Source organism: Zasmidium cellare (genome assembly GCF_010093935.1).
Source record: "Zasmidium cellare ATCC 36951 unplaced genomic scaffold M409scaffold_34, whole genome shotgun sequence".
NCBI lineage: Eukaryota > Fungi > Ascomycota > Dothideomycetes > Mycosphaerellales > Mycosphaerellaceae > Zasmidium > Zasmidium cellare.
The window spans coordinates 148,692-175,059 of record NW_022986978.1 but is presented as its reverse complement, the minus strand read 5'-3'; the positions used below and the strand labels follow the sequence as shown (position 1 = coordinate 175,059).

Here is a 26,368-nt window from a genome sequence, read left to right as displayed (position 1 = left end):
TTGCGTCGCACCACCTCAACAATACGACGGCCACCTTATCTTGGCCTTCCACATTCACTCGCATCGCCGCGCCTTCCAATATTCGTTGATGAAGAGGTCGTTCCTGCCTTAGCAATCACTGTTCGGCTCCTTCCGCCCAGTCTAGCGCCAACCTTGATGCGCCCTATATCACAACGAGCATTCGCAGCCAGTTCGACGACGACAACGACCACCCCAACCGTCGCCGAACAATGATGAATCACCACTGACGCCGCACACCTAACCGCTTCAGCTATAGACATATCCCTCTAGAATTCCTGCCATCTCCTATGCGACGCCGTTCAATATCTCCCCCCTCTTGCTGCCAGCTCACCGTACCTGCAGACCAATGCGGTCTGACTGCAGCTCTCACGCATCGGACACCCATCCGCGCAATTCTACACTCCATCTAGCGCCTCTCTGAAACCCACCTCGGGCCTTCTTTTCGCCAACGTTTCCAACTTCCAGCCTCTGGTCGTTGAAGTCGATGATCTTCGCCTCGGCTGCCCCGAACTATCGCAGATCTGGCCAACACAGAGAAGGCGCCGCCTGCGAAAAATAAAACGTCTTCTCGGCCGCCACATCCCGCCTCATCCTCCCTCCACGTCGCTTCAGGAAATTTGTGCACGACGAGGCTGGCTGCGGACATGTCAGGCCATCACATTTATCCGCCCAATCACGCCTGCTCGACTCGGCATCTGACACTCGCAAGTTTGGTACCGCGCCGCTGGTGTCGAGGTGCCGTGTGCAAATTAATATGGGGAGCGGGTCCAGGACTGCGCCAAACTCTGACTCCGCCTTTCCCTCGATCCAAGCAAAGCCAATCTGCACTCTAACCAAACGCAATCGCGACGTCCAATTTCTCGACGACGTGACGCGCTCCCTCGCTCGGGAATTAGTTGACGACATCTGCTCGCCACGCGTTCAGGAGAACGGCCAGAACAACCACATATCGCGACTTTAGCACGCCTCTTGCCTGCCCACCCCGTTTCCAGACCCTCTTGGCCGCTACATCGATTGCCACGCAGCAAAGCCGAGCGAACGACTCAAGAGCCAGAGCATGGCATCCTGAAGTATCAAAGCAAATCTTGCAGATGCGAGCAATTCCTGGGCATGGCAATGCGCGTAAGAAAACGTTTGGCAGGCATCATGCTTGTTCATATCGCGAAACCCACGCGTCTCGCATGCAGAACATACGGACCACATGTGATGCATGCAGCTGTCGTTGACCCTTTCGTACAGCGGATGAATCTGATTGACCAAGTCGCATATCATATGCATATCAATCTAAGTAAGTTTGTTTAACCAGATTGCTCGCTGTCACTCACTCGCGTGTCACCTGTCACAGCAAATAGTATTGCAGGTCAGCACTCCCATACATCCATATTGATAACGGCCTCTTCTACTCATCGAACGCCGTACATCCCTGCCCTTGCCAGGCGTTCCGACATCACGGATATTTTTACTTGTGCTCCTCACACTTCAGGACCTGCCAGCGATCGTCATGAGGTGGTTCGAGCGTGTGATCATGGCAATCGATTACCCATTAGTAAAGATGCACATACTCAGCAATTGATCGCCCAGATCCCCTCTACGACAACCCTATATACGTCTAACTACACAGTATATCTCATGCATTCGAAGAACGGAGAGTAGTACTGATGTTCAGCGTGTTGCCTTTCGAAGGCAAATTTACATGAATTCGTGCCTTGACAGGCTAGAAGGTCGTTATTCCTTCCCAAGCCGCTCCCTGTATGCATATGATCAAGAGTGTCTTGTTTCCATGCAGATGAAGCAAAAACATAAGTGTTCACACTCTATCAAGAGGCTGCACCTCGACGTAGTACTCCCTTCCGTCCAAGATCGCTCAGCTACTCGATATAAAGCTAGCTCAAACTCCCCCTCATTTAGACTCGACGAAGTGATGTTTGGGGGTCAAGCGATGGCCCGAGAGCGACTCGTCTCGTCGAGAATGCTCTTTTCACGAACGACATTCCACTCAATGCGGAAACAAGTCCTTCCTCCAATTCTTCGGTGCGATCCATCCTTCCCATGTCTATGAAGTCGTCCCCGTGAATGCACGCCCTCGATTGCCCGCTGTTTGCATGGAACGTGTCTGTGTCTGTATGTTCTACCAAGAAGGTGGGCTCCTCATGCACCGGCCCGGCCAATCAACGTCAGCTGACCCCGCTTGGCGATCACATGAAAGCGAAAAGACTAGCGTGGAAATCAAGACAACATGAACTCCTCGCTATCCGCATGTCAGAAAATCTTCAGTCCTCAGGAATCGCTCTCAACTCTTGATGCATGTACCATCTATCTCTCGTACCCATCTATCAAAGCATGAGTTTGGCATGACCCTCATCCCGCATCCACGCTTCCACCTTCCCATCCCCTCCCCTCCCAACTACGACGCACAACAAGCCCTCGCCCCACCATCACAAGCTCCAGTGCAAGAATTCCCCGCGCAAGTCCTCAACTGCTCATACGAGCAATCCAGCCCACCACCCGTCGTAGAATCGCAGTCGCAGTCGCTGGAAAGCTTGTTGCAAATCGAAAGTGGAGCAGAAGCAGCAGTACAAACCTCCGCCCCGTTTACCAATTCTCGGCATGGCAGTTTAATGCGGCAATGATGCTCCTCACTCGCCTCAGTGGCTGGCATTCTCTTCGATAGCTGTCGGTGAATGTCCAGTCCGTTGAATAAGGTGTTGTATATATGGTCGGCTGCATCGGTTCAACCGAAAGGCTGAGATACCTTGTGGTAAGAATGGCAAAGCTCAGTGTCTCGAGTCTCGTGGGACGTTCTTCGATGTGGTGGACACGAAGCACACTCGATGTCACATTGATGTTGTTCTAGATCCTCATTGACCACTTGGCTTCTCTCGTCCCACAATTGAACTTCACGTTCATCCCATATCCCGCTCGTCACGAAGGAAATTTCGCAACGTAAAGAACGAAAGATTTGCACCAAACCCCTGAAATCTCATCCACCAATCCATTCCACCGACATAACACCAACTGAGGTATCGAAGTTTGCTGCGAAATACCTCAGTACCTTTTTATTACTCTCGACCCTTCAACTCCCCAAACCCGAAAAGACAGTCAACGATTCCGCTCCTATATGCAAACATGCGGCACAGCCGCTATGAATCCATGACCAATTCGCTGTGCCGTACGACCCTGACTGGCGACTGTGCCGCAATTGATACACGATGTAAGACACGCGCGTGATGGGAGTGATATGCGACGCTGCAGATTGCACAAGTCGATCGCAAAGCCGGAAGTTGAGAGGCACCGCAACAGGGCAACGATGCGTCGAGGAGCTCGATAGACGACCGGTTTTTGGATGTGAGAGAATACGAGTTTGAAATTCGAGAAAAACATTCCCAAAAACAACCCCAGAACCCCTTCCAAACAAAACCCCAAGCATCCTTTCCCACCCCAACCCACCACACCATCACCATCCCCAACCCAACCCTAATGACACCCATCCCCACACCCATCCCCATCATGCACACTACAAAGAATACTCTCCACCTGCACAGGCTCCTCACCCAAATCACATGGATTATCATACCCAAAAATGCCCCCGACGGGCTGCTGGCCCTGCGGATCCCCGAACGCCTGACACTGGATCTGCTGGATGTCGATGTTGATGATGGTGACGTCGATGTCCGGGTCGAAGCCGATCTGCGTGCATTCCGTGCTGTACGGCGTGAGGCGGTTGAGGTGGATGTCGGGCTTCTGGTAGTGTGGGTCGTTGGCGGTGGGGGCCGTGTTGACGTTGAGGGTGATTTGTTGTTGTTGTTGCTGTTGTTGGTCGCCGCCGGAGTTTTGTTGTTGTTGCTGCTGTTGCTGCTGCTGGTTGTTGGGGGTCGGTGGGAGGAAGCCGCCGCCGACGCCGGGATTGTTTTGTTGCTGTTGCTGCTGCTGCTGGTTCGTAGGAATACCGTTGCCTTGCGACGGCCAGCCTCCTCCGCCTTGCAAGAGACGTGGGTCTTGTCCAAACTGTCCGCTGCCGCCCTGAGGCCAGTTACCGCCGCTTTGGAGCAGACGAGGATCGCCACCGCCTTGCTGAGGGAAGCGTTGATTGCCACCGAAGTTCTGTGGCCAGCTGCCCTGGTTGCCCTGGTTGTAATAGCCCGGGTTGTTCTGCTTGTCTGCCGCCACAAGGGCAGCGAGGCCGGTGATCAGGAGCGATTGGGTCAACATGTTGGATGTTGTTCGATTAAGAAGTAGCGACTAAGAGGTCGATGTATTCGAGAAGCTGGGCTGAGATCTCTGTAATGCAGCGACTGACGGTGGTATGAATCGACTGAAGAAGCGATCGATGGTGTGCTGGATGATGGATGGAAGATGAAACGATCGGTGGCGGTTCGTCCAGATCTTTATACGTCTCTGCTGAGGGTCCAAAGTTAGCAGAATGACAGTCGAGCTGTCATCCGTCCTCAATGGAAAGAATACGAGACCTTCACTTGCCGTCGACAGCGTGTACCTAGCCGCCAAACTTGCCACTTCAAGGATGCAAATAGGTCGCATTAGACGCAAAAGGTAGTTGAGACGGTGCAATCGTCTACAATACCTTGCATCCGTTCAAGGTGTGCCTGCTTGATATGGCTATTAATGAACACTGCGGCACCGCCTCGTCATGGTTACAGAGACGGTGGAAGCCAGCGGCGAGCCCCATTCCGCGCTATAAGAAGACCCGAGAAGCAATGATCGCTGTCTCGCATGTGGCACTGACAGAAAGTGCTCAGCATCGCTCCATAGTATTCGTTGCCGGAGGACGACAACCTAGGAAAGAGCCTTGCGTGGGGAGCGTAATACGAAGCGAGCTGTCAAGGGCCGTTCGCACGACTTCTGGAAGAAGCTTCCGCGTAAGGTTGAAAATGTTGATCTAGGTTCGCGGGCGTCCAGGTACCCGTCATCTGGGAGGGATGTTTGACCAGTGTACGTTGCAGCGGAGCGATGCGGCTTCTATTTCGAGAGAGACACGTGACTTTGACGTCGTCTGTACTGCCGGTGAGCGAGAGAGTGCGAAGGCACCTTGATCTATGTCGACACGGACTGCCCCAATTTGACGACGCTGAAACACGATGAACATGATTTCGTTCAGGATGGCTGTGAACTCTCAAAGGACAGTCAGTTGATGGGCGGCTCGGTGGTCAGTATTCCCGTACGAGTTGATTTGTTGGGACGAGAGAAATTGGTCTTCGTAGTTCCAAAAAGTCCATTCGAATGGGTATCATCCTAATCATACACACCTCTTACTGTACAGGTCGTAAACTCCAGCCATTCAAGCGAGGGCTCCGGCTCGGCTGCTGTTGAACATCTTCATCCAAGACTTCTGGCTAGCATTGCATCGTTCCATTGGTCTTCGTGTCCTGGTCCACTTCGCCATCTCATTTGTATTGATGCCGTTGTCGATATTGCGATAATGATCCACATCACAGGAAGTACTCTCCCCTACCCTGTCGTCCAGCGGGAACCGCGCGTCTGTGATCAGGCACAGCGCTGAATATCTTGAAGTCGGGGTTCAGGTCTTCGCCGAGAGTCATGATACTCGCGACATTGCCGCAGCGGTAGCAGTAATTCGGTGCAGACCAGACAGTAACAACATCTTGAGAGGCAAAATGATACTTGTAGCCCTCATTGACCAGTTGGTGAGCACGGGCAATGAGCTGGAGGTTGTTGACGTGGTTGAACTGTAGCCGTATCAGCATACCCATAACCATATGAGACGCGCAATATAAAGTCGCTTACCTCGCTCGACACCTTGTCGCCGAAAAGCCAGCCAGCGCCTCGAGGAGACACGGCCCAGGTATCCACTTCTTCAGGGTCACTCCAAACGAGATCGCAGAAAGCTCCCTCGTGCGGGATTTCTTGCGCTCTCGCCACAACTCTTATTTGATCGAGTGTCCTGATTTCTGGGGAAAGACCGCCGTGTACACACAGAACCTTGCCGTCGATAATGGCGGCCAGGGCGAGGAAATCAAAGACTTGGCAGCAAGACTTCCAGACGCTGGCGTTGCCGTATTTCTGCTGGCATTCCTCGTAGAAGCCGTATACTTGGGTAATTTGACGAGACTCGTGGTTACCTCGGACGAGAGTAACTTTGTCTGGGTATCTATGAGAAGGTTAGTATAAGCAAGGAGAAAGTTGGTATGAGGCATACTTTGCTTTCAAGCACATCAGCAGCGTGAAGGTCTCGAGGGAGAAGTAGCCCCTATCAACGAAGTCTCCAAGGAAGATGAAGTTTTGATGGCCGTTGGCGTGGTCGACTTTGCTGCCAGACTTGACTGAGGTTGTGCGGCCAGGACTCCTAACACCAACCCCACTATCCTCACTCGCATCGTCTTCTATCTCTTCATCATCGTCGATAGCCTCTCCCATGCTCCTGCTGCGTACTCTACCCCTCAACTCTTCCTCATCGTCGCCGCCGGGCTCAGAGCCATCATTCGATGCTGATGACGTATATGCGCTGTCCCGCTGGAAGCGCCTCTTCATCTTCCTCTTTACCTTCGGGTCGGAGATCTGGGTAGGTGGCTCAAGGTCTGCGGCGCTGAATGCACCTGATGCGCCGGGCGTGCTCATGCTAGTCCGCTTGGACGACCTGGCTGCTTTCTCGCGCTCTGTCGCTGCTGCTGCCGCTGCCCGCTCGTCCACCTCACCGGGCATACCACCAGCCACATTGAACAGTTCCAGCAGATCATAGAATTGGCCATGGATATCTCCACATACCGTTACCGGTGCCTGAACGGGCTGGATGTTCGACTCTTCCATGAGACACTCTTTCACAATCTCGCAGAGCCTCTTCATGTCGGCCTCGGGGAGGTAGCGGCACAGTTTGGCTTGCGCGAGCCACTCATCAGGGCCGGCATTTGATGTGAGAACAGCCGGACCAGGCTGCGGTACGTCGGAATCTTTGTCGCGGGCCATGCTGGGCGAAGGAGAGGGTGGTGGAAGTGGTGAAGTAGGTCACGCGCGCAGGTTCGGGAGGTTATAGGAGGTGTCTCAGAGGACTGGTGGAGTTGAATATTCGATGATGATCGAGGGGTAGGGAGTCCGAAATGGTAAGGCGACGCAGATGTATCACCGGGAGGTTGGTCAGGTGGGAAGCACTTCAGCATGTGAGAGCGTCGGGGTTGGTGAACCAAAGCATGGCGGCCATGTTTCTCCGCATTGTCCGTGCGTCAGGGTCAATCAAATTGAATCAATACTTAGGTAAGATTTGATTGACGACTTCGCCACAGCTGTGGCGCCTGGATCAAATCTCCAAAGCCGACAGACAACTTCACCTCGCCAACAAGTCCCTCACATCCGCATCAACATCATCATATCAAGCATGTCGCTCCTATCAGAGCTTTGTAGCATATGGTAAGGCCAGTTTTTTCTCTTGCGCGGCTTCTTTTGCCGTCCTCAAACCCCAGCACAGGACATCTCTCGCTTTTTACAAGACCTTTCGCACATCAAACCGCTGCTAATTTCTACAGCTACGTCGAGAAGCCCAAATATCGTTGTCCACGATGCAAGACAGGAACATGCTCACTACCATGCTACAAACGACATCAACAACGTGCATCTTGCAACGGCCAGCGAGACCCGGCCGAATACCTCAAAAAGAGCCAACTCGCCACGCCTGAGGGCATTGATCGGGACTTCAATTACCTCAAGGGCGTGGAGCGCGATATGGACAATGCTCACCGCGACACACGCGATCGAGGCATTGGATCATCGCAGCCTGTGACAAGAACAGCATACCGAGGCAACAACCCCGAAGGCAAGTTGCAGCGATATCTTGGCAAGAATCGAATCACTATTGCACGCGCACCCAAAGGCATGAGTCGGCAGAAGTCGAATCAGACCCGAAGTACCAAGTGAGAAGCGCCCACCCCTATATCTTTGCCTTACACTGACCACGTTCAAGGCGAGACCATATCATGTGGACTGTGGAGTGGATCGATTCCGATGGCAAGTCAGAGCTGCAGCACAATTGCGTGGAGACGAATACCATCGAAGACACTTTCTCCGCCTCCCCGACCGAAAAGCTTCGAAATCCAGACGCCAGTACCATGTCGAAGACCCGCGAGAAGAAGCGCAAGCGGCAGGAGTCACAGCTGGAAGCTGGGCTAGTGGAAGGGCATCCGTTGGCGTCACTATTGGGTCTTGCTGCTGATATCGGCGCTACTTCCGCTGCCCAGAACGATACCGCATCTGCTGTTGGAAGGCCTGAGGAGTCATCCAATCTGATCGAGACGATACCAGAGCCCCAGCAAGAAGAGAAGCCGAAGCCAGAGCGCTTCTACTACCTCCTCAAAGTCGGCACATCATCGGCGTGCAAAGTTCTCATACCGCTCATGCCCAACTGCACCTTGACCGAGTCGCTACAAGATCAAACGGTGATGGAGTATCCGACCTACTACGTTCTCCCGTACTCGCCAGGAAAGCTGCCGCCAGGATTTCGGACAGAGCACCAATACCTGAAAATCCGTAAGGGCGAGGAGGAGGAATTTGACGAGGCTCTTATCAAGGCAGAAGAGGGCGGGGTGCTGAATGGTGGAATCAAGAATGAGCCGGGTCTCCCTTCGAAACCGAGTTTCTCTTCGAAATCGAATTTCTCCTCGAAGCCAACTCATGTGGACTCGAGACCGACTCAAGTGGACGCGAACAAAATTCTGGACATGCTTAAGAGGGACGTGACGAGATGAAGAAGCATCACACCCGACTATCTAACGACTCAAAACGAATCAACACCACAACCTCTCCATCTCACTCCCTCAACACCAAATCACTCCCCCACCCCTCCCTCCCCCTCTCATAAAACCCCACAATCTCCTCCGCAATCGCCCGCGGATTCAACCTCTCCGCCTCCTCCCTCACCAACCCACTCATCTTCACAACCCCAACATGCACCTCCTCCCCAAACGCCGCCCGGAGCGAATGCACAACATTCTGCTGACTCGCCTTGACAGCCGATAGGCTCAACAACTGAGGAATCGGCTGCTCTGGCAAATGACTATTCGTCACGATAAGACTCGGTGACGCAAGCCCGCTGTTTCGGAGGAACGGGATACACCATTGCGCTGTGAGGTATAGCGCGAGGGTCGTGATCTGTGCAACATCCCTCCCGTCAGCATCACCCATACACATGACCAAAAAGAATGGAAACAAAAAAAGCACGCACCCTAAAATCCTCCTCCACCTCTCCAACCCCCGTCCCCAAAACCTCCCCAAACTGAATCCTCGCCGCATTAAAAACCACACACCCCAACGTGCCCAGCTTCTCCACTTCCCCCAACATCCCCCTCAGTTGATCAAAGTCCGCGAGGTCGGTCGCGAAGGTCACGACGTGTGTCTGGTTTTTCGAGGCTTCTTCGACGAGGACTTTTTCTTTGGCGAGGCGGGTCGCGTTGCGGGAGACGAGGACGATGGTGTGGAAGTGCGGGGTGCGGGCGAAGGCGAGCGCGGTGTGCAGGCCTATGCCTGGGCCGGAGCCGAGGAGGAGGAGGATGGGGGAAGTGGTGGTGGTGGTGGTGGTGGTGGTGGTGGTGGGAGGGGACATGATGGCTTTTGGGATTATTGGATGTAGAGAGTGAACAGTGTCCGAGTAGGAGGAGGACAAGCCGATGACGAGTGATCTGAAGATTTTCTGGGATACGAATCCCTTCAGAGATTCAGATCGTTTATATATTCTCCCCCCTGTTGAACCTCCCTGCTATGTCCACGACCAACTTCCTTCCACTTCAGGACGATATGTCCCAGCACTTTCTGCTGGATCGGAGTGCCAAGGAACATATGCAGCTACCCCAAGAGCCTTCCTATTTGGGAAAGAGGTAGACAAATATCACATGACAGAACAACTCACATTCGAAATACGGTAAAAAGAACTTCTCGTAGGTCTTCATTTTCCATCAAAAAATCATCTCTCTATACAATACTTTTCGCAACCCCTCTCGTCTAGTTATCGTACGAAACACTATAAAGCGTAAACGCCGCCGGCGATCGTCTGGTGGAGACACGGCCACGCCAGTCGACAGAGAGGTACTGGCCTCTCGACTGGACGGTGTAGCCCTTGCCGTTGCCCAAGTCGGAGATGGTGTAAGTGGCGGCATTACCTCCTTTACGCAGACTCGTGCCGCTGACGGTGCTGTTGTCGACAGCGCTGGAAATGGAGAACTGGCTGCCGCTCTGGTGCAGGACAAAGCGCTGGGCCTTGCTGTTGTGCGAGGACGAGGCGCGGGAAGCAGTGAGGCGGCCGTTGGAGTTGGCGAGGGCCTGGCCGTTCATCTCGAAGGTGAGGTAGCGGCCTTCGGTTGGGTTGCCGCGGACCTTCTTGAATCCCTGCTCGGTCGCGAGGGCGTCCTTCTCGTTTTGGATGCCGTAGGGGACTGGGGGTCTTTGCTCTGGGTAGGTCTCCTCGCAGACTGAGTAGCCGTTCCAGTTGCCCTTGGAGTCGGTGGATGGGTACGAGGCATTTGGCATCGAGGGGATGCTGTAGTCCGGGTGGTCGAAGTCGAAGGCCTTGGTGAGATCGGCCATGTTGGCTCGGCGCCATGGGTTGATGGTCGACTGGGTGAACTGCTTGCCCTTGGAAGCGAGCCACTTCTCGAGGAACATGATCTGGCTGGAGTGATCGGCGTGCTCAACATAGACGTTGCCGCCACGGGTCCATGGAGAGATGATGTAGAAAGGAAGGCGGAAACCCGGTCCAGTGTATGTGTAGCCAGCGGCTCCGTATGGGTCTTGAATCCATTCGCCAGTAGTGCCACTTGGGGAGTGGAATGGCGTGACGTGGTCTCCCCAGCCACCAGTCTCATCGTAGGAAATGATGAGTACGGTGTTCTTGTAGGCAGGGGATTGGGTGACGACGTCGACAATCTTTTGCTGCAACCAAGCACCGTCCTTTGGCTGGTATGGCTGATGCTCAGAAAGCTCTGCAGGGCCGACGATGTACGAGACCTGAGGAAGAGTACCAGCAGCGGCGTCTTCGTAGAACTTTTCCAAGCCCTTGTAGGTCAGTCCACGCTCGGCAAGAGCTGAGCCGTTGGCAGCGGTCTGATACTGAGCAAACCACGCAAGTGGGTTGTCGTCTTTACCAAAGTCAGTCATCTTGCAAGCTTGCAAGGGGGTTTGGAGAAGGGCGTACCAAAGTTGTTGGTGTCTTGGTAGACTTGCCAGCTGACGCCAGCATTTTGCAAGTATTCTGGCGTAGTCTCCCACTTGAGTGGATAGCAGTTCAAGTTGGGGCTCTCGCAGCCGGGAGTCTCATTGTCTGAAGTAGGAGGTCAGCAAATGCCCAAACTTGCGAGGGGTTCCCTTCGCCGTCTGCTCTACGTACTATCAATGTAGTAGGTGTTCCCTTCATCGTTAATCGTTCCACTGACCCAAGAAACACGGTTCGGGTTCGTCGAAGCAATGACCGACTCCTGGTACATATCGCCAATGGTGAAGCCCTCTGCGATCGCGAAGTGATTAGGAATATCCTGCCTCTTGAAATGGGCCCAGGACCATGGGGTGTTTCCAACAGGCCAGTTATCGTTCTTGTCGCCGTTCAGAGCAGCGTGGTTGGCCGACCAGCCGTTCGAACCAGCTTCCATGCACTGCGTTGCCTCGTTCCAAGTACCGCCGAGGTAGTTGAGGTACCATGGGAGAAGATCCGTAGCCTTCGTGGACAAATTGCCAATGCCCTGATACCAGTTTGGTGTGCCATCGTTGACCTGCACGTTAGGGTCTTTGAAGTTGCGGACACCAGCCATGGAACCAAAGTAATGGTCGAAAGCACGGTTCTCTTGCATGAAGAGAACGACATGTTCGATGTCGCGGATCGAACCTGCACGCACAGCATTGGCGAGGGCCGTCAAGGCCAAAGCCGCCTTGGGGAGAGACAGCATGGTGAGGAAGACAATGTTGAGAAGGGACGAGTATGCCAATACCGCTGAGCTTACTGACAGCTATCTCGACATATCCGCGTGGCAAGGGTATTATATGATCAGCTTCTGGCCTCCACGAGGTTCCAATTGCGTGCCAAATGCGGTTCTAGCGGTGGAACATTGAATGGGTGCTCGCCGCCGACCGTGGGTTCTAGCGCCAAGTACCTGCGCGTCTATTGCCTCCGCACTTCCTACCGGGTGAGTGCTCGACGCTGGCGTTGCCGGATTGGGAAAGAGGAAACAGACAGTGCCGTGTGTTCCACGCAGTTTCGAGGTCGCTCCCACGCACGTGTCCACTCAGCGTCGACGTTTTGTCAGTGAGTTGGAGACTACTGCATGCAACGGCGTCGATGGCTGCTGCAGGGAAAAGCTTGATCAAGTGTATTGTTGAGCTTGCGCGGATGCAACGCTGGGCTCTAGCCGAATGAGATGAGAGGACGGAGAACGTGGTTAAAAAGTCTTCCACTCCTCCACGCCCACGACACCGGCGACTGCAGGAACCGCGCACGCAGACGAACGTGTTCCCTAAACGACATCTCTCGCCTCGTTCTCGACCCTGTGCCGGCACGCCGATGACGAGGTGAAAGAGGCCGAGCCAGGCAAGTCCAGCTCGGGAGTGCGAGGAGGCGGGTTCCAAGACATCTCATTGCTTCGTGGTTCTTGGGCATTGTCTTGTGAAAGGAGGACTTTGACGAGCTCGTTTTACCTGGCGACCCAGGACGATTCGTGGGTGCAGAGGATGAGGATGTCGAGGAGAAGAAGTCAGCCAGCAAGTCTGCCACCAGAAATCGGAACGGGGGACTTCGTGCCTCAGGCCACAAGCAGCCGGGGCCGGAAATTTACCTTCACCCTCGCGCTGGTATCAACACTGCTCCTTGTAGCCTTCTTGATATTCCAGATCCAGCGTGGTCGCCCTCTCAATCCGTTGGCTTCTTGGTCCCAGCCTGGCCATGTCAACACTGACGATGCGTCGTCGGGTTTCCAGCTGCATCCAGAGGAGCATGCCTTCCGAGATGCCACCACCCAGATCCTCCACTGGCGCGTGACGGCCGGCCAACGTCGACCAGATGGCGTCTTGAAACGCGTCTATCTGATCAACGATGCCTTCCCAGGCCCGACTATTGAAGCTCGCTCTGGCGATCGCTTGATCATCCACGTCGAAAATGCACTCGACGATGATGAAGGACTTTCCATCCACGCCCACGGCCTGTCAATGCGCGGCACGAATGATATGGACGGCGCTGTCGGCATAACGCAAGATTCCATTCTCGCAGGAAGCACCTTTACTTATAACTTCGCCATTGACTCTAACCAGCATGGCACCTTCTGGTACCATAGCCATTTCGCTGAGCAACGTGCCGATGGATTCTACGGGGGTCTGATTGTGCATCAGCCTCGAAGTGAAGCGCCATCCACAGACTTAGCTTTGGAACACCTTCTCTTGGTCGGCGACTGGTATCACCGCACGGCTGTAGAGGCTCTTGTACATTACATGCATCCTGGTGCGTTTGGGCTGGAGACTGTCCCAGATTCCATCCTGGTCAACGGCCGGGGCGCATATCGATGCTCTGATGCTGTCCCGGCCCGCCCTGTGGATTGCCAGACTGTCGACACCATGTCCATACGAGCTTTGGACCTTGATACGGCGAGGAAGACTGTGCTTCGAGTTGTCAACGTTGGCGCTTATGCTGGGTTTGAGATTTCAGTCCTTGGTGCCGTGCTTACTCCGCTGACAGTAGACGGAGGACACGACGTGAAGGGTTCCGCTGCGAAGAAAGTGGGCTTCCTGCATCCCGGCGAACGAATGAGTCTCCTCGTGGAGCAAAATTCTGTTGCTATACATCACGAGGCGACCCTTGTGGTCACACTTGATGAGGATCCTTTCAAGTACGAGAACTCGGCTCTCACACCATCTCATTCATTCCCGGTACAATGGCACGGAGACGTAATTCATCAGCCAGAAACAGAGAGAGCTGTGTACGAACTATTCGACATTCAAGATGTCACTGCAGCCCACGACCAGAGCGAGAAGCTACCTTCTACGGCTGACCAAACCATTATTTTGTACACCACAACTCAAAAGCTGGCACACCTTGATAATGAACCGCACGGATTCATCAACAACACCTTGTGGACGCCCCAGTCTCCTCCTCTCATTGGTCTACCTCGCGACGAGTGGAACAAACACCAGCTGGTGCCAGAAATCACATACAACGAAGCCTCCCCACTCTGGGTGGACATCGTGCTCAACAACCTAGATGAAGACTGGCATCCTTTTCACTTACACGGAAATGATTTCTGGGTGCTCTCGAAGTACTCTTCGCCATTGAATTGGGGATCCTACAACCCTTACGAAGATGCGTCACCACCAGGTGGGAGGTACGACCTCGTCGGCGCTATGAAAAGGGATACATTCTACGTACCCAGAAGAGGCTACGCAGTACTTCGATTCCGTGCAGATAATCCTGGACTCTGGATGATGCATTGTCACGTGCTTTGGCACCAAGCAAGTGGAATGGCAATGGCGTTTGATGTTAGATGAGTTGTGCATTGAGCTACGCCGCCAACAGCCTCGCCATTGTGGCTTCATAAGACTCAGCCGGTGCTACCTCCAAGCCAACAATCTTCGCCCCGTCGTCCCACTTCCTCAGTTGGCACATCTCTGAGCACCACGGGTTGGCAGCCCACCCGTCCAGCTCGGCACCCTTCATTGGGCCACCCTGGAACATCAACGACTTCTTGCTGGCTTCGGACAGCGTATCGTGGTAGCCGGGGTCGGTGGCACAAAGATATCGCTTGGCGGCAACATGGCTCCCAACCAGCGCAGCGACTTTCTGCGAGAAGCCATACTTGAGAAGGTACTCTTCACCGATCCGCTCATGGCCAACTCTGCCAACGCCGCCCGCCGATGCATCATCTTGAGAGTTCATATCGCGGACCTCGTGCGCGATAGCTTGCACCTCAGACGCTGGAAGAAACTGGCCGATATCGTGCAGCAACGCCGCAATCACAGTCTCTTCGTCGGCATTGTTGGTCTTGGCCAGATGTGCTGCTTGCAGCGAGTGCGCTAATTGGGAGATCGGCTCCCCGATGCTAGATGGACGCATTAGCGAACTCGAACACCTTGTGAAGAACAAATATTGAGCCAATCTCGACATACTAGTCACCTTGGCCTTTCGTGTTGAGAAGCTCAACCAGCCGCGTCGCCTTCTCTCTAGCTGTCGCCATGGCTAGATTTGGTATGCAACAACACAAGTACTGTGAATGAACTTCGATAAAGAGACGCCTCGATTCCTTCAATTTCGTCTGCTGAGCTTATACCAGTGGCACACCATTATGCTTCGGCCCAAGACCAAAGCTTAAGGTGCAGTCGGGACGAAGAGCGAACGCACGTGATAAGGCACCTTCACTATGAGTGCAGGACTTCTTTGTATAACCCATGTTGAGGTGTCTACAAGCTCAATCGATCAGTGCAAGAATGGCGATAGTGGCGCGCGCCCATGCAGCGTACTCAATAGGATTTTCCACGGAGCTTGACGAAGGAGGAGGGAAACGTCATGTCTAGCATGAAGATTGAACGTCTTGTGTCATCACGCCCAACTTGAAGCAAATGCGTAGACATATTAATCCCGAGGACGGCAAGAACTCTACGTCGCCGAGTGGCTACAGCACGATGTGAGTCCGAAGAGCGAGCAAGTCGCCATGCCCAGTACGGGATGGTATGGCGTTCATCAGGTTGTGTCAACGTCGAAGCACTTGACATGTGCTGCTCGTTAGAGCTATTTGCTTTGCGTACCTGCCAGCTCCGCCTACAAAGCCTTGAAGTTGACCTATTATCATGATATTCATCTCAGTCGTATTGTAAATGCCCTCTTCCGCCCGTGCCTATTCCACATCGACCTCAATACCTCAATAGAATCCCTCCTCGAATGCTTTCATCCCACTCACACAACCAATTGCTTCCCCAACTCAACACTCAACATCGGACTCCCATACGCATACCTCATCGCCCCCTCATCGAACCTGTCCCCCTTCTTCCTCAAATGCGTGGGAGGAAACTCCACTTTCCTCCTGGCATAATACTCATCATGAAGATCCCCTTCGCGCCTCACATTGTAAGTCGCATACAACGCCTTGCGATCCTTTTCGCTGGTGTTGGCGCCACTTCTATGCGCGAGGTAGCTGCCGAAGATGAGGACTTGGCCGGGGGCGAGGCTGATGGGAAGCCAATTTTGTTGAGATATCCAGGACGGAGAAATGCAATTGTCGTCGCCGAGGGGGATGGAGGTCTTGTGGCTTCCCGGGACGACTTCCAGGCCGCCGTTGGAGGGCATGGAGGCATCTACGGCGAGGAGAATGGCGAGATGCTGGATCTTCTTGACGTGCGTGTAGGCTGTTGCGTCGATGTGTGCGGCGAAACCGCCGCTGCCGGCGAGTTTGTAGTTGATTTTCTCTTTGAAGAGGACCATGTCTTCACCAGATAGTTGGCGCAGGACGCCAAGGAGTTTGTCGCTGCGCAGAAGGGCGTTCAGGCCTTGATGGGAGGCGGCGTAGTTCTCTGTTCGGCAGAGCACTTGCTTGCCTTGGGCGTTGATTTCGGCGTAGGCCATCCATGGCGAATGTTCCTCGTTCGGCCAGTCGTGCACTTCTTGCGCCCAACTCTGCAGATCGGTCGTCTCGGCGGAGGTCAACAGATCCGAGAGAATGAGGTATCCATCCCGTTTGAAGGCGTCCTTCTCCCCGGTGGAGAGTATTCTCTCCATGCTTCCAAGGCGTGGGGAAGACGTGACGTTACAGATCGAAACGCCTCATCAAAGCAGCATCGAGGCGCTTTGAGGCTTGAGCGTTATTGCATGGGAGCGACGGGACGAATACCGGGTTACACTCACATGTCTGCTCCCACGAACTTGGTAGCATCGGTAGGACTGCCGTCACACAGCAATGCAATGGCAAGCCGGCGGCCCTGCGGCCATGGTCCGTAGGCAAGACCGCATACAGGACAATGGCCGGGATGAAGGCCGACGGCGCTCGACAAGCAGCTTCAAGCGTGTCATGGCGGAAAGGCTTCGATTGCAGAAGCCACTTCGAGATGGACGAAGCGAAAGGAGTCCAAAGTCAAAGTCGTGTGTAGGCAGTGAGAGCGGGAGCTGTCAGCACGTGTTTCTCACCCCACCGGCTTGATCTCTCTGGGTGGCGTCCGCGGGTCTTGGCCAGATGCACTGCGCTCTTCTCTCCGTTGAGTGTTGAATTCGAGCACCAGAGTCGAGAAACCGAGTCGACGGCACACACGGTTCGCGTGTAGTGTGTAGTGGGATGGAGGACCCAATTCCACGTGGAAGGCATGTTGTTTGTTGATCCATTGTTGCCCACGTTGTCAGATGCTCTATCGTCAGTGGTGAGGATCGATAGCTGCCAAAGAAGATGGCGTGTAGATGCTCGAACTTCGACGCAGCAATATGCACGTAGGGCTGTCTTTGTAGGAATGTGTATATCAGTAAGTGTCTGCATCTTACTTTGACTTGTCGATCAGTAGCACTCCCTCAACAAACAGCTCGCCCGGACAGCTACTCGACAAGTGCAAGCGTCCAATAATGGCCGTCGACATGAAGTACACGCCCGAGGAGATTGTCCAGGACAAGGCCTCTTCGTCAGAGGAAGGCATCGAGAGCATCCAAGATGGCGCCGTCAAGAAGATCTCCAGGATCTCTTCCATCATGACCGTTGTGGTCTCGGGCCTGGCGCTGTTCAGTGATGGCTACAACGCTCAGATCATTGGTTACATGAAGCCACTGCTCAAAGTGTTGTACAAGGATGGTTTGTCGGATACCATGAGCACGAGGCTCTCGAACTCATACCGTACGTATAACCAGCAGCTGCTTGATCTGGGCCCTCTGCTAACGTCCTGCATGAAGTCATCGGCGAGATCTTCGGCATGTTGTTCTTCGGATTCGTCATTGATAAGATCGGACGTCGTACTGGTATCGTCTTCGCTACCTTGTTCCTGGTTCTCGGCATAGTCTTGGCGAGTGAGTGAATGAGCTTCTCTTGTTCTCAGAGTGTAGACTAATCGAGCCACAGCTGCTGCACACGGCACAACCCAGCTCGGTTTGTTCTGGATGATGGTTGTCGGGCGTGGTGTCGCCGGTTTCGGTGCTGGTGGAGAAGTGAGTGCTTGCTCGAACGGGAGTTCAAGATCTTTGCTGATATATGATTACAGTACCCTGTCTGCGGCACAGGTTCCACTGAAGCTTCCGATGAGAGCCACTACGTTAGAAAACGAAGAGGTATCCTCGTAGCCCTCACGACCGACTTCGCCATCGACTTCGGCTTCGTCATTGCTGGTTGTGTCGCCTTGATCGTCCTCGCAGCTTACAACTACAAGACGTCAGATGGCATATGGAGAATCTGCTTCGGTCTGGGCTTCGTGCTTCCCATCGCTTTGTTCTTCTTCCGGATTCGCATGATCGGTCAGTAGTGCCCATATCGTGGAGAATTAGGATTTGCTGACGTCCCAACAGAGAGCACGCAATACCGCAAGCATGCGATGAAGAAGAAGATCCCGTACTGGCTCGTCATCAAGCGCTATTGGAAGCCAATGCTCGGTACCAGCTTGGCGTGGTTCTTCTACGACTTCGTCACCTACCCTTTCGGCCTCTTCAGCTCAACTATCATCGGACAACTCAACCCTAATGACTCATTGGTTCAAAACATTGGTTACGGCACGGCCGTGAACTGCTTTTACTTGCCAGGATGCGTCTTGGGTGGCTTCCTGATGGACTGGATCGGGAGGAAGCAGACCATGACTCTTGGATTTTTCTGTTGGGCTGTGCTCGGATTCATTATTGGCGGTGCTCTGGCCCCGATTCAGAAGATCCTCGGCTTGTTCATCTTCCTCTACGGCATCTTCAACGCCTTTGGTGAGATGGGTCCGGGTGTGGCAACGTTCCTGTGCGGAGCCGAGTCGTTCCCAACTCCAATCCGTGGCCACTTCCTCGGTCTCGCTGCCGCTGTTGGCAAAGCTGGAGCTGCGATCGGCACCCAAGTCTTCACACCCATCCAGAACTCATTCGACACGGACTTCAAGGGTGTGCAAGCTGTTTTCCTCATCGGAGCTGCCTTCGCCGCTGTTGGTGGCATCATCGCTTACACCCTGATCCCCAACAGAGAGCGCGATCTTGAAGATGAAGATGCCAAGTTCCGGGCGTATCTTGCAGAACACGGTTTCGAAACTGATTTTGGCGAGAGCATTGAAAAGGAGATCAAGACAACCGGTTTCAAGGTTTAAGATGATTTCCCGTGCGCGTTTCCTTTTGACGGCAGAAATTTTAGCGTCCAGTGGATAGATGGTATCAGAAACATTTCTTCCATTCTGCAAATTTCACTTCGTCTGGTGTGGATGAGGGTCAAATTGAAGAACACGAGGTGACCGCGGCAAATTTGGGTCTTCTCAAAAATGACAGCAAAATTGTCTTTTGGGGGTTAATTTACCAGCTTTACTGACCACTTACCTCACGCTCTGGAAAACGCCCGCATGCCTGGTGATGATGACATGCAAATCGGTCATCAATGACCTTTTATGCCATCAATTCTGTGCCTTAAGAGACTTCAGAAGCCTGGAACCGTGCAAAGCTCATCAAAAGATACAGTTCTGACATCGAAGGTCATTGATGCTCAGATCCTTCAGTCGATTGTCACAGGTGCAAAGACAAATTACGAGAACTACCGCACGAGGCGTGCGAACACAAAGCGTGAGCCGCCCGTCAAAGAGAGCGATTGCGTAGGAGACTGAGTAGATTATCAGAATATGGATAAGAAGCCAGAGATCCTCAACTGGGTATGGGTTGCAGCCTGAAGGATCCACCGTTTACCCCTTCTGACTCTAATCCTTCTCGCAGGTTGACCCTAAGGACAAGTCCGGCGAGTTCAAGCGACAGACTTCGGCATTCCGTAGTTGGATCTCGAAGGACCCGAATGCTGAGTTTCCGGCCGAGAAGGATCGATATCATCTCTGTACGAGCCCACTCTTGGGACGGAAGGACTTTGTGGCTGACATGTAGTAGATGTCTCTTATGCATGCCCATGGGGTAAGTTGATTGTTCACGTTAGGTGAAAGTCATGCTGATAGAAACGAACAGCACATCGTGCATTGATTGTCCGCAAGCTGAAGGGCCTTGAAGACTTCATATCTTTCACATCTGTGCACTGGCATATGGGAGAGAAAGGTTCGCTCGCTTCCCCTCAAACCACAGCGCCTTATCCTTGACTCACGCATCCATTAGGCTGGCGATTCTCAACCTCAGATGAGAAAGAACCTGGCGAGAATGTTACTCCGGATCCTCTCCACGCTGAGTTCTCGCATCTGAGGCAGATCTACTTCGATGTCGAGCCAGAATACAAAGGCCGGTTCACCGTTCCCACCCTCTACGATAAGAAGCAGAAGAAGATCGTAAGCAATGAGAGCAGCGAGATCATTCGCATGTTCTACACCGAGTTCGACGACCTTCTGCCCGAGAAATACAGGAAGCTGGACCTCTTGCCCAAGGACCTGAAGGATGAGATCGAAGCCACAAACGAGTGGACTTATAATGATATCAACAATGGTGTCTACAAAAGCGGTTTTGCTACGCATGTTTCCCAAATCTCCCAAGTGCTCAACAATAGCTGACCAAATTGCAGGACCCAAGAAGCATACGAGAAAGCCGTAACGCAGCTCTTCAAGTCTCTTGACCGAGTCGAAGAGCACCTCTCCAAGAACCCAGGCCCCTACTATCACGGCGATCGTCTCACAGAGGCAGACGTCCGTCTCTACACAACGATCATTCGTTTCGATGCCGTCTACGTTCAGCACTTCAAGTGCAACCTCCGCGACATTCGCAGCGGATACCCTGCCATTCATAAGTATGTCTCACAATTCACGCATTGCAGAGTTGTAATGCTGATGGATTCTTTCTAGATGGGTTCGCAATTTGTACTGGAACAACGAGGCGTTCGGATCGACGACAGAATTCACGCATATCAAGAACCACTACACGAAGAGTCATGGCCAGATCAACCAGTTCGCTATCACACCCGTCGGCCCGATCCCGAACATCTTGCCTCTCGACGAAGAAGTCGCTGCGGCCAATGCAGTGCAGAAGTAGAGCAACGCCGGGAGAATGTGCTAGAGCAGGTGAATGTTGTTAACTCTGCCTGGCCATGCTCTTATGAAGCTACGATCAAGACTGAGTGTAAGACGGCTATCAACAAGTGATAGCTAGTACGTTGAACGAGGCAGCTCGGCCATTTTTGAAGCATTGTTCTTAAGAGTTTAGGGTTTTGGCATGTGATGGCAAGGCCCTAACCCCTATTTGTGCACGGTCCCCTCTACGCAGACGTTTTGATACACCCATTTCTGAGGGTACCAGCTGGGCTTCCAAGGATCTATTCAGAAGGAAATTCAATGTCGACACGCAGAATCCATGTATAGTGGTCTGGTTGCATCGTCATGTCGACCGCTGTGAGCATGTAGGTGTCGGTAAGGTGCTTAAGTGAATATCAACATCGCAAGATCCCCATCAATTCAGCTACGACACTCAAGTGGAGGCAACAGAACCACCCATAGTAGCTCTTTACTTTTGCAAATACCGAGCCATACAAATTTCCCGACATCCCACTTGCGGATCCGCCTTGCACGGGCCATGCAACATCCCCGGTGGTCTGCAGCAATAGCTCCCAGCAGTGAACCACTGCTTTTTATCCACATCATACAGCCGCCCCTCAATAATATAACATTCCTCCCAATACTCGTGTGAGCAGACTGTGTCTTTGTCGAAGTTGTCGCTAGGGTTGCCTCCGCACACGCTACCCGGAGCGTGCTCTTTCAAGACTGTCTTGTCATGTGTGGTTGGATCGTATGATAATGTGTAGGTCTTGTTCTTCGTAAATGTACCGTCGGCGTTAGCTAAGGACGTTGTCGAGGCGGCTTTCGTCGGCAAGGGCGAGGATCTCTCGAGGCCTGCCTGGAACTTGGCTTGCTAGCAGAAGATCTTGATGCCATATGTGTTGGTCGCACGGTTGAATGCGCCGCCAATTTAGCCATTAGTCGAAGCATAATTTACGGCTACGCAAGAGTACAAAGGCTGTCTGGAGGCCGCAAGGCTTTCTGCGCCGCGGACTACTAAGTACCTGTAGGATGAGCATACGAGAAGCAGGATACTGTACTAGTTCTGCTGCATCAAGTCTGCGATACGTTCTGCAACGGCATACAGCGTACTGGTTAGATGCCCACAGACTTGAAATGGGACAATGCTTGCATCTACGACCCTCACATTGTTCGTACCGTACACTTTTCCTGTGGGATCCACCACGCCTCCCTTGGACCTTGGCAACATTGCTGCACTGCTCATGACGTGGTAGTTGGGGCGGAAGTTCTTCTTAGTCCAGCGTGACCATTGGGATGCACTCGTTGTCGAGGCGCCAGGGCTCTGCTCCGTGCCCGCGAGGTCTGAGAGAGGTTGGGTGTGGAATGCAAGGCGATTGAATTCCCCCACGAAAACTTGAACGTCCACATCTGGAGCAAAGGAGAAGTATTGCGGATCAATCGCTGCCGCGGCGTTTGGTGGGCTCGCGGTGGCTGAGGTGATGTGCACGCTGCCGCGCGAGAAAGGCAGGAGTGTCCAGTGCTGGCTCTGCAAGGTTTGGCCAGAGGTATAGAAGATGAGCTCTGCGGCGGGTACTTGGAACTTTACCAACAAGTCGTACTGCATGTTGAAGGAGGTCAAAAGGTCCGCGGCGCTGGTGGCGTTATTATTTCGTGACGCCACTTGCGAAGCGTAGGCCGGAAGACTGGACTTGACCTTGCTGATGAAGCTATCGTACGCCTCAGAGTCGTTGGAGAATAGCTGGGAGAGGGTAGGATATGCAACGCTGAAGCAATCATCGTCGTCAGCATTTGTTTAGATCACGAACAGAGGCATCACTTACAAAGTCTTGGACCCATTTGCCGTAAAGTTACCTTCGATAGTATACCCTAGTCCATTGTTCACTTGATCCTGCAGCCCCTCGCCTACACCTGGCAGATCTACGACGATATCGATACCATATTTGTTCAATATGGTCGGACTTCCAATCCCGGAGCGCTCAAGCAATATCGGGCTGATCAATGCGCCAGCGGAGAGGATCACCTCCTTTTTGGCGCGGACCTCAGCCAAAGAGCCATTGCTAAAGGTCACTTGCACGCCCGAGGCCGTCGGGGCCCCCCTCTTCCACAAGATCTTGTTCGCAGTCGTGTTTAACCATACCGCCAAGCTCTTGGCCTTTGCGGCAGATGGATAGTAGTATGCTCTTGCCGCATCTTCCCTCACGTTGTTCTCGCGGTCGACCATCAATGGATAGACACTAAAACCCCTTTCGTCGCCGCCGTTCGTGTCCGTGTTCCACTGCAGCCCCACGGCCTGGAAAGTCTCATTCAATATCACCGGGTAGGTCGAATTTGATTGCTCTACGGACCAGCCGACTTTGACCGGACCGTTGTAGCCATGTTCCGCCGCGCTGTAGGTGACATGCGTTTGGATCATGTCTACGGCAGAAGGGGCTTGAAACGACTCGCTCTTTAGATAGTACGGCCAGAGGGAAGACCAAGTCCAGCCGGTGTTTCCAGCTTGCTGCCAGGCATCGATTTGGGGGCTTTGTGCTCGGACATAGGACATGCCTGGTTGATTGAAGAAGATCTGTGTCAGCAGATATATCGCCACAGACAAATCCGCACATCACTATCGTTCTCAAAATCGGCACCGACCCTGAACCTTACCGTTGATTGTACTCGTCCCTCCTAGAGCCTTGCCAGCCCTGAGAGTATGCGTCTTCTGATCCGCCGCCGCCTGAGGAACCGTCTTGAAAGCCCAGTCGATCGCACTTCCAAATGCTGCTCCGTACGCAGTCGGATCGAAAACGGCTGAGTTGTTTAGAACCGATGATCCGGCTTCGATCACCAACACGGAGGAAGCGCCCGATTGCGAGAGCCGGTTGGCCATTACAAGACCGCATGTACCGCCACCGACAATCTGAAGTTGGTTTCAGCTAGTGATCGACGAGATCCGTCGCCGACAAACGGCGGGTAGAACGACTCACGATGTAGTCATAGGTGAGCGCATCAACTCTTTGTGCCACGGCGGTCGTGACCAGCGTCACTTCCCAGACGCATGTCCAAAGGTTCCTCATGATCACGAAGTGGAGGCTTGGCAGCCACTTTCAAAAGAAGACACTCCAGTACCATACAAGCTGGACCGACACTGAGTTGACGAGGGGAAACGACTGTCTGCCAAACGAGAAGAATGGTAGATGTCACCTGTGAACTGCCTCGACGTCGTCCTCTTGGTCAGTCGCTGAGAGCAACAAGGACGATTGACAATATTTACGGAACGGGAGAGATTTACAGGATCGCCCACGGAAAATACGTGTGTGCTCACCATCTCGTATACAAGAGCCTGGATGGCCTAGAGTGGTGTAATTGAGTTCTCGAAACCACTTTTCCTGTCGCCGGCGCTTGTTAGCGTCTCGTGTGCGGGAGCGACAGGTCGCGCTAAAGTTGATAGCAGACGCTGGCGTATGCTGATACCATTGAAGGCCAGGCAGTGTCAAGCGAAGACACAATTTCTTGGGTGCAGCAGTGTTGTTGGGGCATTGGAGGAACGATTTCGTGCACAAGGTTCACCCCGTCGAGATGGTGCGCGCCCGCTTTGGGCGACATCCGCACCGTCCAATTCTTAGGGAGACGCTAAGCATGAGGCCCTGTTCACACTCTTAGATAAGGCTGAGTTTTTTGGTACTCTTCGATGGTCAAAGACACTCTCCATATTGAAGATAGATTTTACACGCGCGAATTCCATCTCGCATTGGCGCGAGAAGTCAGCGTTGACTCGTAAGAAGTCAAGCCCCTGATCACACACGGACAAGTACGAAGTCGACGCACACGCCGATGAGGCTAGATCCAACCATGCCACCACGACAAACGTTCCTAATCCACAGGGACAACTGCATCGCGGTCTCAAGGAGCGTCATGTACAATTCATAGCGATTGGTGGCACTATTGGTACAGGCCTATTTGCATCAATCGGCAGTGCGCTTGCTACATCAGGTCCGCTCTCGTTGTTCCTTGGCTAACGCATCAGTAGTGTCGCAACATTGATCATGGTGAGCTCATCTCCATTCTTCAAAAGCTCGATGTCAAGCGCTTACGTCTTATGAGATGCATTGCTTTGGCGAGATGGCTTCTCTGCTGCCCTTGCCCGGCGTGATCGCGCAGCTAGGCTCACGTTTCGTGGATCCAGCCCTCGGCATAGCAATAGGATGGACGCAGTGATACAGTTCCGGACTCTTCATTTGCTAAGAGCTATCCGCGATTATTGATCTTGTCGACTACTGACTCTCACCTTCGATCCGAGCAGCTTGCATGGCAATATATAATGTTTTGCGATTTGGGAAGCGTCAACCCCATGCGGCCCTGCATCGACACATGGGGCTCTCGGCCAACGGAATCTGAGACTTTTGCACCTTTGGTAGAGCGACTTGCAGCGCCAGATTCGATCCTCTTAGTCTTGCATTTGACTCACGCGCCGCAGAGTCGACAGATGCAAATAAGGAAAAGACAGAAACGAGAAGTAACCGCAAGCAGAAGGAGCAGCAAGTAAATTATGTCTGCAGACACAATCACCACGAGCATGAATCAGACATTTGACCTAGGGCGAATTGACACGACAGGAGTCGGCGTGCTCGGGGAGACTTGCTCAGTCTACCAGCATGCTTCTGTGAGCTGGCGTCTGTGCTGGGATTACAGCTAACGTACTTGATAGGGAAGCTGCGCAGACGGTGAAGCTGCGCACGGATCCGCGACACTTTCGCGTTTTCTTTTAATTTCTCGCGACACGCTTAACTTTTAACTCTTCTACTTTATAGATCTCGAGCAGCGTATACTAGACGTAATATCTGCTTATAAGAATAATCTATATACCTCGAAACGTAAGTATACTACTGCGTTTTCTATTAGTAAATCTACGTTTCGACTACGGCTCGCCGGCGGCGTTTCTCGATCTATCGCGTACGAATACGAGTAATACCTATTTACGACCGAAGAGTAGACTCTTATTAAGTAGATTTTAAAGTTATCGAAGTATAGCTACCCGGTTTTACCTAAATTCGTATAAGAACTCGTTTTCGAGATATACTATTCTTAAGTCCTACTTTCGATACTAAACCTCTTCTCTATAACCTCGATTTTCTAACCTAGTAAAAGGTAGATCGATAAACTATATACTCGCTATCCGGAAATAAAAGGAGCTTAGAGTTAATAGCTAGAAATAAGCTAGTATAATAGTACTTACTATTTAATAGTCGAGTCCTACTTCTCGAGTATTACTAAGCTTTTCGTCTTAAATCGCTATACT

The 26,368-nt window shown here is 52.9% G+C and overlaps 11 protein-coding genes across 11 annotated transcripts; 4 read left to right on the top strand and 7 right to left on the bottom strand.

Moving 5' to 3' along the window:
• Nucleotides 1-3,495: 3,495 nt before the first annotated feature.
• On the bottom strand, nt 3,496-4,230 carry M409DRAFT_26901 (uncharacterized protein; the record flags this gene model as incomplete). The annotated part of the gene is made up of 1 exon (XM_033808325.1): nt 3,496-4,230. The coding sequence occupies one exon, from the start codon at nt 4,228-4,230 to the stop codon at nt 3,496-3,498; it is 735 nt and encodes a 244-aa protein (XP_033663552.1).
• A 1,235-nt stretch (nt 4,231-5,465) lies between these two features.
• On the bottom strand, nt 5,466-6,957 carry M409DRAFT_58077 (uncharacterized protein; the record flags this gene model as incomplete). The annotated part of the gene is made up of 3 exons (XM_033813812.1): nt 5,466-5,723; nt 5,782-6,145; nt 6,194-6,957. The coding sequence occupies 3 exons, from the start codon at nt 6,955-6,957 to the stop codon at nt 5,466-5,468; spliced, it is 1,386 nt and encodes a 461-aa protein (XP_033663551.1).
• Nucleotides 6,958-7,363: 406 nt separating this feature from the next.
• M409DRAFT_26899 (uncharacterized protein) lies at nt 7,364-8,726 on the top strand (the record flags this gene model as incomplete). Its single annotated transcript, XM_033808324.1, has 3 exons — nt 7,364-7,395; nt 7,512-7,895; nt 7,946-8,726. 3 exons carry the CDS (start codon nt 7,364-7,366, stop codon nt 8,724-8,726), a joined length of 1,197 nt encoding a protein of 398 aa, XP_033663550.1.
• Nucleotides 8,727-8,787: 61 nt separating this feature from the next.
• On the bottom strand, nt 8,788-9,580 carry M409DRAFT_26898 (uncharacterized protein; the record flags this gene model as incomplete). Its single annotated transcript, XM_033808323.1, has 2 exons — nt 8,788-9,129; nt 9,203-9,580. The coding sequence occupies 2 exons, from the start codon at nt 9,578-9,580 to the stop codon at nt 8,788-8,790; spliced, it is 720 nt and encodes a 239-aa protein (XP_033663549.1).
• Nucleotides 9,581-9,975: 395 nt separating this feature from the next.
• M409DRAFT_58074 (uncharacterized protein) lies at nt 9,976-11,909 on the bottom strand (the record flags this gene model as incomplete). The annotated part of the gene is made up of 3 exons (XM_033813811.1): nt 9,976-11,108; nt 11,165-11,290; nt 11,357-11,909. 3 exons carry the CDS (start codon nt 11,907-11,909, stop codon nt 9,976-9,978), a joined length of 1,812 nt encoding a protein of 603 aa, XP_033663548.1.
• A 784-nt stretch (nt 11,910-12,693) lies between these two features.
• M409DRAFT_68957 (multicopper oxidase) lies at nt 12,694-14,490 on the top strand (the record flags this gene model as incomplete). Its single annotated transcript, XM_033818065.1, has 2 exons — nt 12,694-12,807; nt 12,934-14,490. The coding sequence occupies 2 exons, from the start codon at nt 12,694-12,696 to the stop codon at nt 14,488-14,490; spliced, it is 1,671 nt and encodes a 556-aa protein (XP_033663547.1).
• A 13-nt stretch (nt 14,491-14,503) lies between these two features.
• Nucleotides 14,504-15,176, bottom strand: M409DRAFT_26895 (uncharacterized protein; the record flags this gene model as incomplete). Its single annotated transcript, XM_033808322.1, has 2 exons — nt 14,504-15,041; nt 15,109-15,176. 2 exons carry the CDS (start codon nt 15,174-15,176, stop codon nt 14,504-14,506), a joined length of 606 nt encoding a protein of 201 aa, XP_033663546.1.
• A 716-nt stretch (nt 15,177-15,892) lies between these two features.
• On the bottom strand, nt 15,893-16,711 carry M409DRAFT_26894 (uncharacterized protein; the record flags this gene model as incomplete). Its single annotated transcript, XM_033808321.1, has 1 exon — nt 15,893-16,711. One exon carries the CDS (start codon nt 16,709-16,711, stop codon nt 15,893-15,895), a length of 819 nt encoding a protein of 272 aa, XP_033663545.1.
• Nucleotides 16,712-17,539: 828 nt separating this feature from the next.
• On the top strand, nt 17,540-19,233 carry M409DRAFT_68955 (uncharacterized protein; the record flags this gene model as incomplete). Its single annotated transcript, XM_033818064.1, has 5 exons — nt 17,540-17,804; nt 17,861-17,974; nt 18,027-18,112; nt 18,166-18,415; nt 18,467-19,233. The coding sequence occupies 5 exons, from the start codon at nt 17,540-17,542 to the stop codon at nt 19,231-19,233; spliced, it is 1,482 nt and encodes a 493-aa protein (XP_033663544.1).
• A 519-nt stretch (nt 19,234-19,752) lies between these two features.
• Nucleotides 19,753-21,088, top strand: M409DRAFT_68954 (uncharacterized protein; the record flags this gene model as incomplete). Its single annotated transcript, XM_033818063.1, has 7 exons — nt 19,753-19,782; nt 19,844-19,958; nt 20,009-20,032; nt 20,084-20,170; nt 20,228-20,573; nt 20,625-20,846; nt 20,902-21,088. 7 exons carry the CDS (start codon nt 19,753-19,755, stop codon nt 21,086-21,088), a joined length of 1,011 nt encoding a protein of 336 aa, XP_033663543.1.
• A 1,059-nt stretch (nt 21,089-22,147) lies between these two features.
• Nucleotides 22,148-24,146, bottom strand: M409DRAFT_58069 (GMC oxidoreductase; the record flags this gene model as incomplete). Its single annotated transcript, XM_033813810.1, has 4 exons — nt 22,148-22,853; nt 22,911-23,637; nt 23,737-23,989; nt 24,057-24,146. The coding sequence occupies 4 exons, from the start codon at nt 24,144-24,146 to the stop codon at nt 22,148-22,150; spliced, it is 1,776 nt and encodes a 591-aa protein (XP_033663542.1).
• Between the last annotated feature and the right edge of the window lie 2,222 nt (nt 24,147-26,368).